Source organism: Oncorhynchus tshawytscha, linkage group LG02 (genome assembly GCF_018296145.1).
Source record: "Oncorhynchus tshawytscha isolate Ot180627B linkage group LG02, Otsh_v2.0, whole genome shotgun sequence".
NCBI lineage: Eukaryota > Metazoa > Chordata > Actinopteri > Salmoniformes > Salmonidae > Oncorhynchus > Oncorhynchus tshawytscha.
In genome coordinates, this window is record NC_056430.1 from 53,240,875 (window position 1) to 53,255,747 (window position 14,873).

Below are 14,873 nucleotides of genomic sequence, written 5' to 3' on the forward strand. Positions count from 1 at the left end.
CAGGCTTGTATGCCCATCGGGACTTTAATTAAATATTATGAGGATCATCAGTTCCATTTTCTACCTTTTCCACAAAAAGCTCATCAAAGGGATTGGTCGGGTCTTTGTACATGCCATATAAGATTGCCAAAACGGCTACAGCGAGATGAGCTTCTTATAGTCTAGGTTTGGAGAGCATACTGCATCCACAGTTAGATTATTCTAGTCATATTACATTAGTCTGCCTGTTCTACATTTTACATTTTTTGTCATTTAGCAGATGCTCTTATCCAGAGCGACTTACAGTTACTGCATTCATATTAAGATAGCTAAGTGGGACAACTACATATCACAGGCATAGAGAGTACACTTTTCCTCAATAAAGTAGTTACGGGGGGGGGTTCAGGTGGTCTGCTGGTTCAGGTTTTTATTTCTTATTTTAGAGATGAGGAGGAGGATTATTTCAGATTTGAAGAGGTAGGGTTTCCGATGTCTTCAGGAAGATGGGCAGGGATTCTGCTGTCCTAGCTTCAGGGGGAAGCTGGTTCCACCATTGGGGTGCCAGAACAGAGAAGAGCTTGGACTGAGCTGAGCGGGCGCTGCCCTCCCGTAGGGGTTTTGATGGCCAAGAGACCTGAGGTGGCAGAACGGAGTGCTCGGGTTGGAATGTAGGGTTTGAGCATAGTCTGAACGTAGGGAGGGGCAGTTCCTCTTGCTGTTCCGTAGGTTCTGAATCTGAATTGAAGCTGTAATGTTTATACCAAACATACTATATTAATAAACGGTATAACTAAACTTGAAAACCTATCGTTAAAATATGTTTTATTTATGCAAGAATTGGGAATAAACTGTGACACCTACACAATAATGATGTAAATTACATACAATTACAGTGGGGCAAAAAAGTATTTAGTCAGCCACCGATTGTGCAAGTTCTCCCACTTAAAAAGATGAGAGAGACCTGTAATTTTCTTCATAGGTACACTTCAACTATGACAGACAAAATTATGAAAAAAATCCAGAAAATCACATTGTAGGATGTTTTATGAATTTATTTGCAAATTATGGTGGAAAATAAGTATTTGGTCACCTACAAACAAGCAAGATTTATGGCTCTCACAAACCTGTAGCTTCTTCTTTAAGAGGCTCCTCTGTCCTCCACTCGTTATCTGTATTAATGGCACCTGTTTGAACTTGTTATCAGTATAAAAGACACCTGTCCACAACCTCAAACAGTCACACTCCAAACTCCACTATGGCCAAGACCAAAGAGCTGTCAAAGGACACCAGAAACAAAATTGTAGACCTGTCCAGGCCCGTCTGAAGTTTGCTAGAGAGCATTTGGATGATCCAGAAGAAGATTGGAAGAATGCCATATGGTCAGATAAAACCAAAATATAACTTTTTGGTAAAAACTCAACTCGTCGTGTTTGGAGGACAAAGAATGCTGAGTTGCATCCAAATAACACCATACCTACTGTGAAGCATGGGGGTGGAAACATCATGCTTTTCTGCAAAGGGACCAGGACGACTGATCCGTGTAAAGGAAAGAATGAATGGGGCCATGTATCGTGAGATTTTGAGTGAAAACCTCCTTCCATCAGCAAGGGCATTGAAGATGAAACGTGGCTGGGTCTTTCAGGATGACAATGATCCCAAACACACCGCCCGGGCAACGAAGGAGCGGCTTCGTAAGAAGCATTTCAAGGTCCTGGACTGGCCTAGCTCCATCTCAGATCCCATAGAAAATCTTTGGAAGGAGTTGAAAGTCCGTGTTGCCCAGCAACAGTCCTAAACCATCACTGCTCTAGAGGAGATCTGCATGGAGGAATGGGCCAAAATACCAGCAACAGTGTGTGAAAACCTTGTGAAGACTTACAGAAAACGTTTGACCTCTGTCATTGCCATCAAAGGGTATATAACAAAGTATTGAGATGAACTTTTGTTATTGACCAAATACTTATTTTCCACCATAATTTGCAAATAAATTCCTACATTCCACATTCCTACAATGTGATTTTCTGGATTTTTTTTCTAATTTTGTCTGTCATAGTTGAAGTGTACCTATGATGAAAATGACAGGCCTCTCTCATCTTTTTAAGTGGGAGAACTTGCACAATTGGTGGCTGACTAAATACTTTTTTGCCCCACTGTATATTTCGGCATTCGAAAGTGATATTGTAGGTGTTGAGGCAAAATTGTGTAGATGTTAGCAATGCATTCTATAGCAATTGCAATTGTCAGCACTCTAATATATTCATGGAGAAGTACACATTTCCAGAAAACTGGAAAGCACTAATAAGATACTGTATGCCACTAAATTGTTTTGACAACACAACTACCCATACACATCAGTTTCAAGACGCCATTACATCTTCCCCAGTCGATAAAGACCTAAAACAAAGAAAAGCTTGGTCAGCTTTTGTGTCCAGATGCTGTATTCATTCCTCTGGGCCTCTTAACCCCTTGGTACAGCTAGTACCAGGCAGTGGCCACCAATACCCAGTTGGTGCAGGGTGGCAGGGGTGTGGGAGAGTGATGTCCCCTGGGCACCGGGCACCTGGGTTAGTTCCATCCAATAGAGATGATTAAAGTGGTACAGATGTGCACGGCACTGTGCCAACACTCAGGCGGCGGCACTGCCATTGTGTTGTACTTTGTTACACCTGGAGCACTTTCAGTTCAGCCTCATGCATTTTTAATACAGGTAATTTGAACAGCCTGTGTGAGTCGGTGTACGTGAAGCTCTGTTCATCGCACTTGACTAGCCTCTTTTATTCTTCCACCAAAGACCTAAGAGGCTCTGGCACAAAATAATAGAATTTTGCTCATAAATAGGGATCTGATCGAACTCAAAGCCGTGTGAGATATTGATGAACCCTCTAGCACGGTCATCAGTCAATGCGGTAGCCTTCGGTAATAAAATGGATGAATCAATGTATTCATGATATATATTGTTGTTATGAAGTGGTGTCTTCCTATAGTGCGTTTATTACCATTGTTTTGATTGAAATGTCAGTCCCAAAGTCCATGTACGCTCCATGACAAACTGGGATGGTTGTTTCTATCGGGGCTCTTCGCAACGTGTGTTTGTTGATCTAAGATGACGTTTGCATCAGCAGTGTTAGTGAATATCTTATAATTACTTGTTTATAAATGCAGTCACGTAGTCCTTATTTGGGGGTCTTTAATTTTACATGAAATTGCACAAATAAAGAAGGGTCATTTGTAGCTACAGTATAAACAGGTTTTTCTATTTGTTGAAAGTTCTACTTCTTTACTCGTGAACCATACATTATACTAATAGCATATCTTATTACACACTCTTAGAAAAAAAAGTGCTCCCGAGTGGTGCAGTTGTCTAAGGTACTGCATCTCATTGCTAGAGGTGTCACTACAGACCCTGGTTCGATCCCGGACTGTATCACAACGGGTCGTGATTTGGAGGCACACAATTGGCCCAGCGTCGTCCGGGTTAGGGGAGGATTTGGCTGGGATAGGCCATCGTTATAAAATAAGAATTTGTTCTTAACGGACTTGCCTAGTTAAATCAAATAAAACATCTAGAACCTAAAATGGTTCTTCGGCTGTTCCCATAGGAGAACCATTTGAAGAACCCTTTTTGGTTCCAGGTCAGAACCCTTTTGTTTCTAGGTAGAATCCATTAGGGTTCCATGTAGGACCCTTTTCTTGCATCATACAACATAATTAAAATCATGTTAGTATATAGGTGACTAAAAACATTGAACACCACACATGGCTGCTACTGTAGGATGTATCATAGAATAGCTATTTTCAAGTGCAAATGCATTTTCTCAATCATTTTTGATGGTAGGCCACCCTGACAGCTTTCACTGTACATTATGATCAAATAGCCACAGTAGCCTACTTGGACACTGGGAAACGCTGTCACAGTGGGATCCATGATCCATACCTGACAGGCGCGTTCTCCGTGTCCGGGTCCTTGGCAGTCACAGTGCCCACCAGCGCCCCTAGCCTAGCATCCTCCTGGACCTCCAAGATGGTTCCCTCAGCAGGGTGGAAGACAGGCGGCTCATCAATGTCATTTACACTGACCCGCACGATGGTCTGGTCCCGAAAAGAACCCAGCTCCGAAAAGCGGGGGTCTACGTGCTTGTTGACAGCCTCCACCACCACGTTGTGTGTGCGCTTGCTCTCAAAGTCCAATGCCTTAACAGAGCACAAACAGAGAGGAGCTAAAGCAGTGACATGTCACAAAGTGTGCCTACGTGTAAGCTGAAAAGGTATAAGCACTCCTTCATACCTAAACAGCAATAAGTACATCTGAGCTGTGGTAGTATGCCACTGACAGAATGTGTAAGGGCAGTTTACAGTATATTGCACACTGGGTGTACAAAACATTAAGAACACCTTCCAAATATACCCCTCCACCCATCACCACCACCAAGAACAAACTAAATTTGTCGGGGCATGGTCTCTCCAAGGTGTCGAAAGCGCCACAGGGATGCTGGTCCATGTTGACTATAATGCTTTCAACACTATTGGGTGGTGTAACCTTCTTGATACACACAGGAAACTGTTGAGCGTGAAAAACCCAGCAGCATTGAAGTTCTTGACACAAACAGGTGCGCTTGGCACCTACTACCATACCCCGTTCAAACGCACTTAATAAATATTTTGTCTTGCCCATTTACTGGGCAATGGCACACATACACAATCTTCTTTAACCTGTCTCATCTACACTGATTGAAGTGGATTTAACAAGTAACATCAATAAGGCACACAGCTTTCACCTGGATTCACCTGGTCAGTTTATGTCATGGAAAGAACAGGTGTTCTTTATGTTTGGTACACTCAGTGAATACAGTGCATTTGGAAAGTATACAGAGCACTTGACTTTTTCCACGTTTTGTTACATTACAGCCTTATTCAAAAATGGATGGAATTGTATTTTTAATGACGAAACAATAATAGTGACGAAACAAAAACAGGTTTTTAGAAATGTTTGCAAATGTATTAATATCATATTTGCATAAGTATTCAGACCCGTTACTCAGTACTTTGTTGAAGCTCCTTTGGCAGCGATTACAGCATTGAGTCTTCTTGGGTATGACGCTATAAGCTTGAAACACCTGTATTTGGAGAGTTTCTCCCATTCTTATCTGCAGATACTCTCAAGCTCTGTCAGGTTGGATGGGGAGCATCGCTGCACAGCTACTTTCAGGTCTCTCCAGAGATGTTCGATCGGGTTCATGTCAGGACTCTAGCTGGGCCACTCAAGGACATTCAGAGACTTGTCCCGAAGCCACTCCTGCTTTGTCTTTGCTGTGTGCTTAGGGTCGTTGTCCTGTTGGAAGGTGAACTTTCACCCCAGTCTGAGGTCCTGAGCGTTCTGGAGCAGGTTTTCATCAAGGATCTCTCTGTACTTTAGTCTATTCATCTTTCCTTAGATCCTGACTAGTCTCCCAGTCCCTGCCACTGAAAAACATCCCCACAGCATGATGCTGCCATCACCATGCTTCACTGTAGGGAGGGTACCAGGTTTCCTCCAGATGTGACACTTAGCATTCAGGCCAAAGAGTTCAATTTGGTTTCCTCAGACAAGAGAATTTTGTTTCTCATGGTCATGTGCCTTTTACTGAGGAGTGGCTTACGTCTGGACACTCTACCACAATGGCCTGATTGGTGGAGAGCTGCATAGTTGGTAGTCCTTCTGAAAGGTTCTCTTATCTCCACAGAGGAACTGTCTGGTCACTTGGTAACATCCCTGACCAAGGCCATTCTCCCCCAATTTCTCAGTTTGGCCGAACAGCCAGCTCTAGGAAGAGTCTAGGTAGTTCCAAGCATCTTCCCTTTAAGAATGATGGAGGCCCCTGTGTTCTTGGGGACCGTCAATGCTGCAGAAATGTTTTGGTAACCTTCCCAAGAGCTATGCCTCGACACAGTCCTGTCTGTGAGCTCACAATTCCTTCGACCTCATGACTTTTGTTTTTACTCTGACATGCACTGTCTACTGTGGGACCTTATATAGACAGGTGTGTGCCTTTCCAAATCATGTCCAATCAATTAAATTTACCACAGGTGGACCCCTATGAAGTTGAAGAAACATGTCAAGTATGATTCATGGAAACCGGATGCACCCGAGCTCGATTTTGAGACTCACAGAAAATGGTCTAAATACTTATGTAAATATTTCTAAAACCTGTTTTCGGCTTTGTTATTTTGGGGTATTTTGTTTAGATTGATGAGGAATTTGTTTAATTTAATCAATTTCAGAATAAGGCTATAAAGTAACAAAATGTGGAAAAGGGAAGAGGTCTGATGTGTATGTGTGAGACATGTACAATGTCTATGACATGGGTAACGTGCAAGGCATGTATTATGTTGAGGTTGTAATGCACATTGATTATTTTGTGTACAGCAGCACTGAGTGTCTAAGACCATGATCCCCTCAGGGACAGTAAAGTTAATTATATTTTATTCCATCATGCTTGCGAAAGTATTCACCCCCTTGGCATTTTTCCTATTTTGTTGCCTTACAACCTGGAATTAAAATTGATTTTTGGGAGGTGTATATCATTTGATTTACACAACATGCCTACCACTTTGAAGATGCAAAATATTTTTAATTGTGAAACAAACAAGAAATAAGACAAAAAAACAGAAAATGTGAGGGTTCATAAATATTCACCCTCGAAGGTCAATACTTTACAGAGCCACCTTTTGCAGCAATTACAGCTGCAAGTCTCTTGGAGTATGTCAATATAAGCTTGGCACATCTAGCCACTGGGATTTTTGCTCATTCATCAATGAAAAACTGCTCCAGCTCTTTCAAGTTGGATGGGTTCCGCTGGTGTACAGCAATCTTTAAGTCATAGCACATATTCTCAATTGGATTGAGGTCTGGGCTTTGACTAGGCTATTCCAAGACATTTACATGTTTCCCCTTAAACCACTTAAGTGTTGTTTTAGCAGTATGCTTAGTGTCATTGTCCTGCTGGAAGGTGAACCTCCGTCCCAGTCTCAAATCTCTGGAAGACTGAAACAGGTTTCCCTCAATAATTTCCCTGTATTTAGCACCATCCAGCATTCCTTCAATTCCAACCAGTTTCCCAGTCCCGGCCAATGAAAAACATCCCCACAGCATGATGCTGCCACCACCATGCTTCACTGTGGGGATGTTGTTCTCGGGGTGATGAGAGGTGTTGGATTTGTGCCAGACATAGCGTTTTCCTTGATGGCCAAAAGCTAAATTTTATTCTCATCTGACCAGAGCACCTTCTTCCATATGTTTGGGGAGTCTCCCACATGCCTTTTGGCGAACACCAAACATTTTTGCTTACTTTTTTCTGGCCACTCTTCCGTAAAGCCCAGCTCTGTGGAGTGTACAGCTTAAAGTTGTCCTATACTCCAATCTCCACTGTGGAGCTTTGCAGATCCTTCAGGGTTATCTTTGGTCTCTTTGTTGCCTATCTGATTAATGCCCTCTCTTGGCAGGTTGTTGTGGTGTCATATTCTTTCCATTTTTAATAATGGATTTAATTGTGCTCTGTGGGATGTTCAAAGTTTCATGTGTTTTTTTATAACCCAACCCTGATCTGTACTTCTCCACAACTTTGTCCCTGGCCTGTTTGGAGAGCTCCTTAGTCTTCATAGTGCCGCTTGCTTGGTGGTGCCCCTTGCTTAGTGGTGTTGCAGACTCTGGGGCCTTTCAGAACATGTGTATATATACTGAGATCATGTGACAGATCATGTGATACTTAGATTTCATACATGTTGACTTTATTTAACTAATGATGTGACTTCTGAAGGTAATTGGTTGCACCAGATCTTATTTAGGGGCTTCATTGCAAAGGGGGTGAATACAAACGCACCACTTTTCTGTTTTTGAAACAAGACATTGTTTTAATTTCACTTCACCAATTTGGACGATTTTGTCTATGTCCATTACATGAAATCCAAATAAAAATCTATTTAAATTACAGGTTGTAAAGCAGCAAAATAGGAAAAACGCCAAGGGGGGTGAATACTTTTGCAAGGCACTGTGGTTTGCCAGGTGAATGGTTGTCAAATGTCTCTGGTATATGAAATTTTACCTTCCAAGCAATCAGTTAAGATTAATGACAATATTTGACAACATTCTGATGTGAAAGAATGTAATGATTTCCTTCCCACACAGTCAATTAACAGAATGGTTCAACTTAATTAAGATTATATATAATCAAGACAATCAGGAATTAGAAGGATCATTCTGCAATTAACACTTGTAATTGCTGTGACGATAGACTGAACTTCTATATGCTTTACAAAATGTAACACAGAAATATCACATTACTGGCACATTCTTTGTTACAGAAAGTAGAATGTTTTGTACTGTAAGCTTTTGCTTCATGTAGGCACAGATCTTAGATCACTGTTTAGGGGCAACTGTATCCTACTCTAACCTTGTGTAGAAGTTACCCGTAGACACAGATCTAGGATCAGCACAAAACTGATATTAGATCATTGTTTAGGGGCAACGTTATCCTACTCTAACCTTGTGTAAAAGTTACCCGTAGACATAGATTTAGGATCAATCCTTATCAAATGCGAATCAAATCAAATCCTAACTATAACCATTAGGTGGAAAAGCTTTATTTTACTCCCACCTTTTTGATGGTGATGATGGCCTCTTGCGTGTCACTGTCGGTGGTGACTTTGAAGAGTTCCCCGCCCTCCTCATCTTTGATCAGGTAGCTCATGTCTGTGTTCTCCCCCATGTCCGCGTCCGTGGCGATCACCCTCCCCACCGGCGTCCCCACGGCTGCCCCCTCAGACATTGAAAACTGGTACATCTCTGAAGAAGAGGAGTGGGGAGGTGGAGAAGGTGGATGGAGACATTTGTGTAAGAAGAGGAGAGAAGGTGGAGGAGGTGAAGATTAGGGGAAGCATGAGGAGAAGGAGGAAGATGAGGAGGAGGAAGATAATATTTGGGAGGGAGAGTAAGAGGAAGAAGAGAAGTAGATGATGAAGACGGTTGGTAGGTGGAGGAAGAAAGACAGATGCCTTCAATACACAAGCCCACAATTTACTCTATGTATGAACACTTCCATAATCAGCAAAAAGAGAATTCACCCAGGATCTTTATTCTGTAGAGACAACAACCTAGTGACTCATGCATCAATCCACCCCCAGTGTTTGACCCATAATCCCATTGGTACTCACGATTCAATGCCCTATGTGCTATATCTTTAATGTGTGTGTCCACAGGCGTGAAGGAAGCTAAAGTAACTGCACTGCCTAAAAAGAGTAAAGCACCCTTTGTTGGCTCTAACTGCCTCCCAATTTGCTGCCTGTTCTTAATGAACTAATGGTGAAGATTGTGTTTGACCAAATAGAATGCTATTTTTCTGAGAACAAGTTAAAGTAGGGATAGGCGTCCTGTCAACAGGGCAGTTTTAAATCATGCAGTGCCGTGTGTCACGATCGCAGATTTTTAGAGAAACAACAAATATCGGTACATATAAGTGTCTTATATCGGCTGAAAGCTTACATTCTTGTTAATTTAACTTCGCTGTATTTCCACGCGTTCAATTTGTGATTGAACCCCAGGCTGTAGTGACCCCTTAGATCACTGTGCCACACGAGAGGCCATAATCCTGAGCTTTTCTAATAAAACTATGTATCCTCTTACCCCCATACAGTATTTTGAAATGGCTAAGAAGTTATAGAGCAGAAAAAAATCATATAGGCGACAGCCAAGAGATGGACTAAATCAGCTTATGTGAGATGAAGAGACTAGAGTCTCATGACTGGAAGAGAAGAAATCAAGTACCACACACTTAAACTCAAGACAGTTATCTGATAAAAGTAATGTTGGTCATCTCATAAGAATGGGAAATGAGGAAAAACACTCACTGCTACTATTCACCAGGGTTGGGATCAATTCCAATGAAATTAGATATTCAAATCTTGATTTAACTCATGAAGTGGAGAATTAAATTCGAATTTCAACAATCTTCAAATCATGGAATTGGAATTAGACTGTTTGAATTTTTGACATTGAATTGTAATCATAAAACCTTAAATCTTTGGAATTGAATTGGAATTCAATATTTGTACATTTCCCAATTAGTGTTATTGGTATAGAAAATGTACTGAAGGATTTGTTTTAAATCATTTCAAAATATATTTATATATGTTCAGTATAGCTAGGCTGTCTGAAGTGACATAATCAGCCTGAAAACATGAGGGAATTGAATGAAAATTGGATTTGTGGAATTGTTGGTATAATATTTAATTGGGAGTATGCATAGATAATAAGCGGTGAGTAGCAGCAGAATAAAATGAAAGGTGGGTGGGGGGTCAATGTAAATAGTTTGGTGGCCATATTATTATTATTATTTGACCCTGCTGGTCATCTATGAACATTTGCACATCTTGGCCATGTTCTGTTATAATCTCCACCCGGCACAGCCAGAAGAGGACTGGCCACCCCTCATAGCCTGGTTCCTCTCTAGGTTTCTTCCTAGGTTCTGGCCTTTCTAGGGAGTTTTTCCTAGCCACCGTGCTTCTACACCTGCATTGCTTGCTGTTTGGGGTTTTAGGCTGGGTTTCTGTACAGCACTTTGAGATATCAGGTGATGTAGAGAGGGGCTTTATAAATACATTTGATTTGATTAACAGACCATGTGCTGGTATTGTGCATGTGGTTTACAAGATAACTACACTTTTAGTTCCACGAAGACGTCAAGTATACACTAGAAAAGGTTCTTAACGTTTCTGAATCATGTACTAGTGTCATAGGTAGGATTTTGTTTCACCAGGAAACACATGTTGAAGACATCCTCATCCTTTTACTGAGGACCAATGTGAAATGTACAATACATATTTATATGTCCATTGTGAAATGGAATTTGCCTATTCTTTGCTGTTGTATAGTACTGCTTTGGTTCAAGTTTGTTCACTTGAGTTTCATTTATAAAAGACACTGAGAAATAAAAAAGAAAAGTATCAGAATTCTAAATTACAGGAACATGTTGCAGCCTTTTTTATTTTCCCAAGGCCCTGTTTAAATTCTTTAGACAGACATCCTTCCTTCCTTGTTTCCATAAGCTTAGCATATATCTATAAGTGATTGGATAAGCTTAAGCAAGGTCAGCAACCTATTAATTTCACCAGTTCAGATCTGTTAGTACTTCAAGAAAGGTATGAAGGAAGGATGCATTTCTGAAGTATTCAAACAGGACCCTGTATATTGATAACCGGGTTCCATTACGGCCTTTGACCTTTCTCCAGCTGATACATTACGAATGTCAACAACATAAATCTATACCAATATTTTTTTTTTTAATCAGCTCTATTGATTCTGTGCCTTCATATGCAGACATATGGAAACTCCCAAAACCACTTTCATCAGTTAATTGCTTAACCCTTCTAAGCCAAGTGTTAGACCTGTGGATAAATATAAGTGAAATTATTTTCTCCAAGTGCTTCTGGACACTCCATGTAGACTGATACTTATATTACTGATGGGTGTAAGTGCACTGCAAGCATATATCTCGTCCCGCCTCTTAATAAGAGAGTGACTCACTCTGCGGAAAGCGTGGTGGGTTGTCATTAACATCTGTGATAACTATGGTCACTGTGGTGGAGCCGGAGAGGCCGCCCATTTGGCCTGCCATGTCGGTTGCCTTGACGACCAGCTCGTAGCGATCCTGCTTCTCCCGGTCCAGATCTGCCACGGCCGTCCGAATCAGTCCTGATATGAGAGAAGGAGAGAGGGGGGGGATATGGAGGGAGAGAGAGATGCCGAAAGGGAAAGGTCACGTTAGCGCTTAGCTCTCAGATGTGATAGCCTGCTAAATCTTCTCTAGTAGCGAATATCAACTTCAGTTAAGCACTCTATTAGAGGCACAAGTGCGGCACATTCCATTTCACCCTCTCAGCTCGTCTTGATAGAGTAGATTGTGTCACATCTGTGCCTCCATGCTTATATCATTACGGCTGAGCTGTATTAAAATGAATAATATATAGGGGCCAGAATGAAGGCACACACCACTGAAGAATGTTCCGGCGATAAATCCAGTGTTCGTCTTTCACTGGCAATCGAGGAGGAGTGGATTTAAGATAGAAAACCAAGACAATCTTATGACTTCTCTTCATGTGAGCATTTTGTGAAGTTCCGACGCTTTAACAATAACATAAATATACTCTACCGTTCAAAAGTTTGGGGTCACTTTAGAAATGTGTTTTTTGCTTTTCAAATTGATCAGAAATACACAGAAATGCACAGAAATACTGTTTAGGCATTGTTAATGTTGTAAAGGACTATTGTAGCTGGAAACGGCAATTATTTTAATGGAATATCTACATAGGCGTAGAGAGGCCCATTATCAGCAGCTATCACTCCTGTGTTCCAATGACACGTTGTGTTACCTAATCCAAGTTTATCATTTAAAAGGCTAATTGATCATTAGAAAGCTATTTTGCAATTATGTTAGCACAGCTGAAAACTATCGTGCTGATTAAAGAAGCAATAAAACTGGCCTTCTTTAGACTAGTTGAGTATCTGGAGCATCAGCATTTGTTGTTTCGATTACAGGCTCAAAATGGCCAGAAACAAATAACTTTCTTCTGAAATTCAATAGTCTATTCTTGTTCTGAAAAAGGAAGACTATTCCATGCAAGAAATTGCCAATAAACTGAAGATCTCATACAACGCTGTTTACTACTCCCTTCACAGAACAGCGCAAATGGGCTCTAACCAGAATAAAAAGAGGAGTGGGAGGCCCCAGTGCACAACTGAGCAAGAGGACAAGTACATTAGAGTGTCTAGTTTGAGAAACAGACACCTCACAAGTCGTCAACTGGCAGCTTCCTTAAATAGTACCCGCAAAACACCAGTCTCAACGTCAACAGTGATGAGGTGACTCCGGAATGCTGGCCTTCTAGGCAGAGTTGCAAAGAAAAAGCCCTATCTCAGAACGGCCAATGAAAATAAAATATTAAGATGGGTAAAAGAACACAGACACTGGACAGAGGAACTCTGCCTAGAAGGCCAGCATCCCGGAGTCACGTCTTCACTGTTGATGTACTGCTTTTCTTTAAAAACAAGGACATTTCTACGTGACCCCAAACTTTTGAACGATAGTATATTTACCACCTTACCCCAAACATGACCTTTCTAGGTCTGTTTCTCCAAGAACCTGGCAAAAAATAGCATGGCAATATACCATGGGCAGTATAAATCCGGAACTCAATTGGAATTGTTAACATCCTCAGAGTATTTCAAAACAGAAAAAGGAAATTCTAAATCAGAGAAGGTTGTGAATTTCTCCTCCTTTCAGTGCAATTTCCATCTGTATATATTTTCATACCGATCCCAGACTCACTGAACGAGATGATAATGTAAAGAGTCAACTTTCTGGTCAAATAGTGGGAGCTGTGTGCTGGTGACTAATGCAATTATATTCCCTGGTGGGATATCTGCATCAAATTCCATTGTTGCAATGCCTGAGTTGATGGCATCAGTGCCTTGCACTGTGCCTTGCATTGTGCTTGTCTGCTAGACACACAACTTAGAGATTCCACTCACATTCAACATCAAGTAGCTGCAGGCAATGTTTGTATGTCAGCATAGTCAAATTCAGTTGCGGGATATAGAGGCACATAATACTGCTTTCAAGAACCAAGGACATGGGAGACATCATAAATTCAGCTTTTTGCATCAGCTCTTTCTTAGTAAGATCTCATTCAACTCAGTCAAATGTTTCTTGACTGCTAATGTTTGTAACATGCTTGAAATTTCATTCCTAAAAAAATATTGCACATCAGTTGTCAATGACTGAGCCCTGCGCGTTTGTTTGACTGTTAGTCGCTCTGTATAAAGTGTCTGCAAAATTACCAACATGTAAATGTATTTTTATGACAGGGTAGTGAGAGCAGAGCTCCAAGAAGTTGTTATATCTCTAGAAATGTATGGAATATAATGAAGTAGAACCCTTCGGCTTTCATCCTGAGAAGTAACTCAAACTTGAACTTCAATACCAAATACCATAATGAAGTTAAAATACATTCAAATGACATACCATTCCTTTAGAAAACCCTCACATGTAAGTCATTGTTCATGGATCCAGAAAGATGGTTAAGGATTAACACTTTTGAGTGACAAAATTTATGAGGTGAAATTCTCAGCTAGGTTCTGTTCTTTTACCTGCACCTACACTACATGACCAAAAGTATGTGGACACCTGCTCATTGAACATCTCATTCCAAAGTCATGAACATTAATATGTAGTTGGTCCTCCATTTGCTGCTATAACAGCCTCCACTCTTCTGGGCAGTCTTTCCACTAGATGTTGGAATATTACTGCGGGAACTTGCTTCCATGCAGTCACAATTAGTAAGGTTGTGCACTGAGGTTGGGCGATTAGGCCTGGCTCGCAGTCGGCGTTCCAATTCATCCCAAAGGTGTTTGATGGGGTTTGAGGTCAGGGCTCTGTACAGGCCATTCAAGTTCTTCTACACCAATCTTGACAAACCATTTCTGTATGGACCTCTCTTTGTGCACGGTGGCATTGTCATGCTGAAACAGGAAAGGGCCTTCCCCAAACTGTTGCCACAAAGTTGGAAGCCCAGAATCATCTAGAATATTATTGTATGCTGTAGTGTTAATATTTCCCTCTTCCGGAACTAAAGGGCCTAGCCCGAACCATGAAAAACAGCCCCAGATCATTATTCGTCCTCCACCAAACAGTTGGCACTATGCATTCTGGCAGGTAGTATTCTCCTGGCATCTGCAAAAACCAGATTCGTCCTTCAGACTGCCAGATGGTGAAGCGTTCATCACTCCAGAGAACTCATTTCCACTGCTCCAGAGTCCAATGGCTGCAAGCTTTACACCAATCCAGCTGACTCTTGGCATCGCGCAC

The 14,873-nt window shown here is 41.3% G+C and overlaps 1 protein-coding gene across 1 annotated transcript in view; it reads right to left on the reverse strand.

Annotated features, from left to right (window-relative positions):
- Window positions 1-14,873, reverse strand: part of LOC112267143 (cadherin-22-like) — a 278,383-nt gene that overhangs the window by 61,308 nt on the left and 202,202 nt on the right. The window contains exons 5-7 of the mRNA XM_024445273.2: window positions 11,534-11,701; window positions 8,610-8,797; window positions 3,914-4,170 (exon numbers count right to left, since the gene is read on the reverse strand). Coding sequence (XP_024301041.1) covers window positions 3,914-4,170; window positions 8,610-8,797; window positions 11,534-11,701 — 613 coding nt within the window. The remainder of the gene's footprint in view (window positions 1-3,913; window positions 4,171-8,609; window positions 8,798-11,533; window positions 11,702-14,873) is intronic.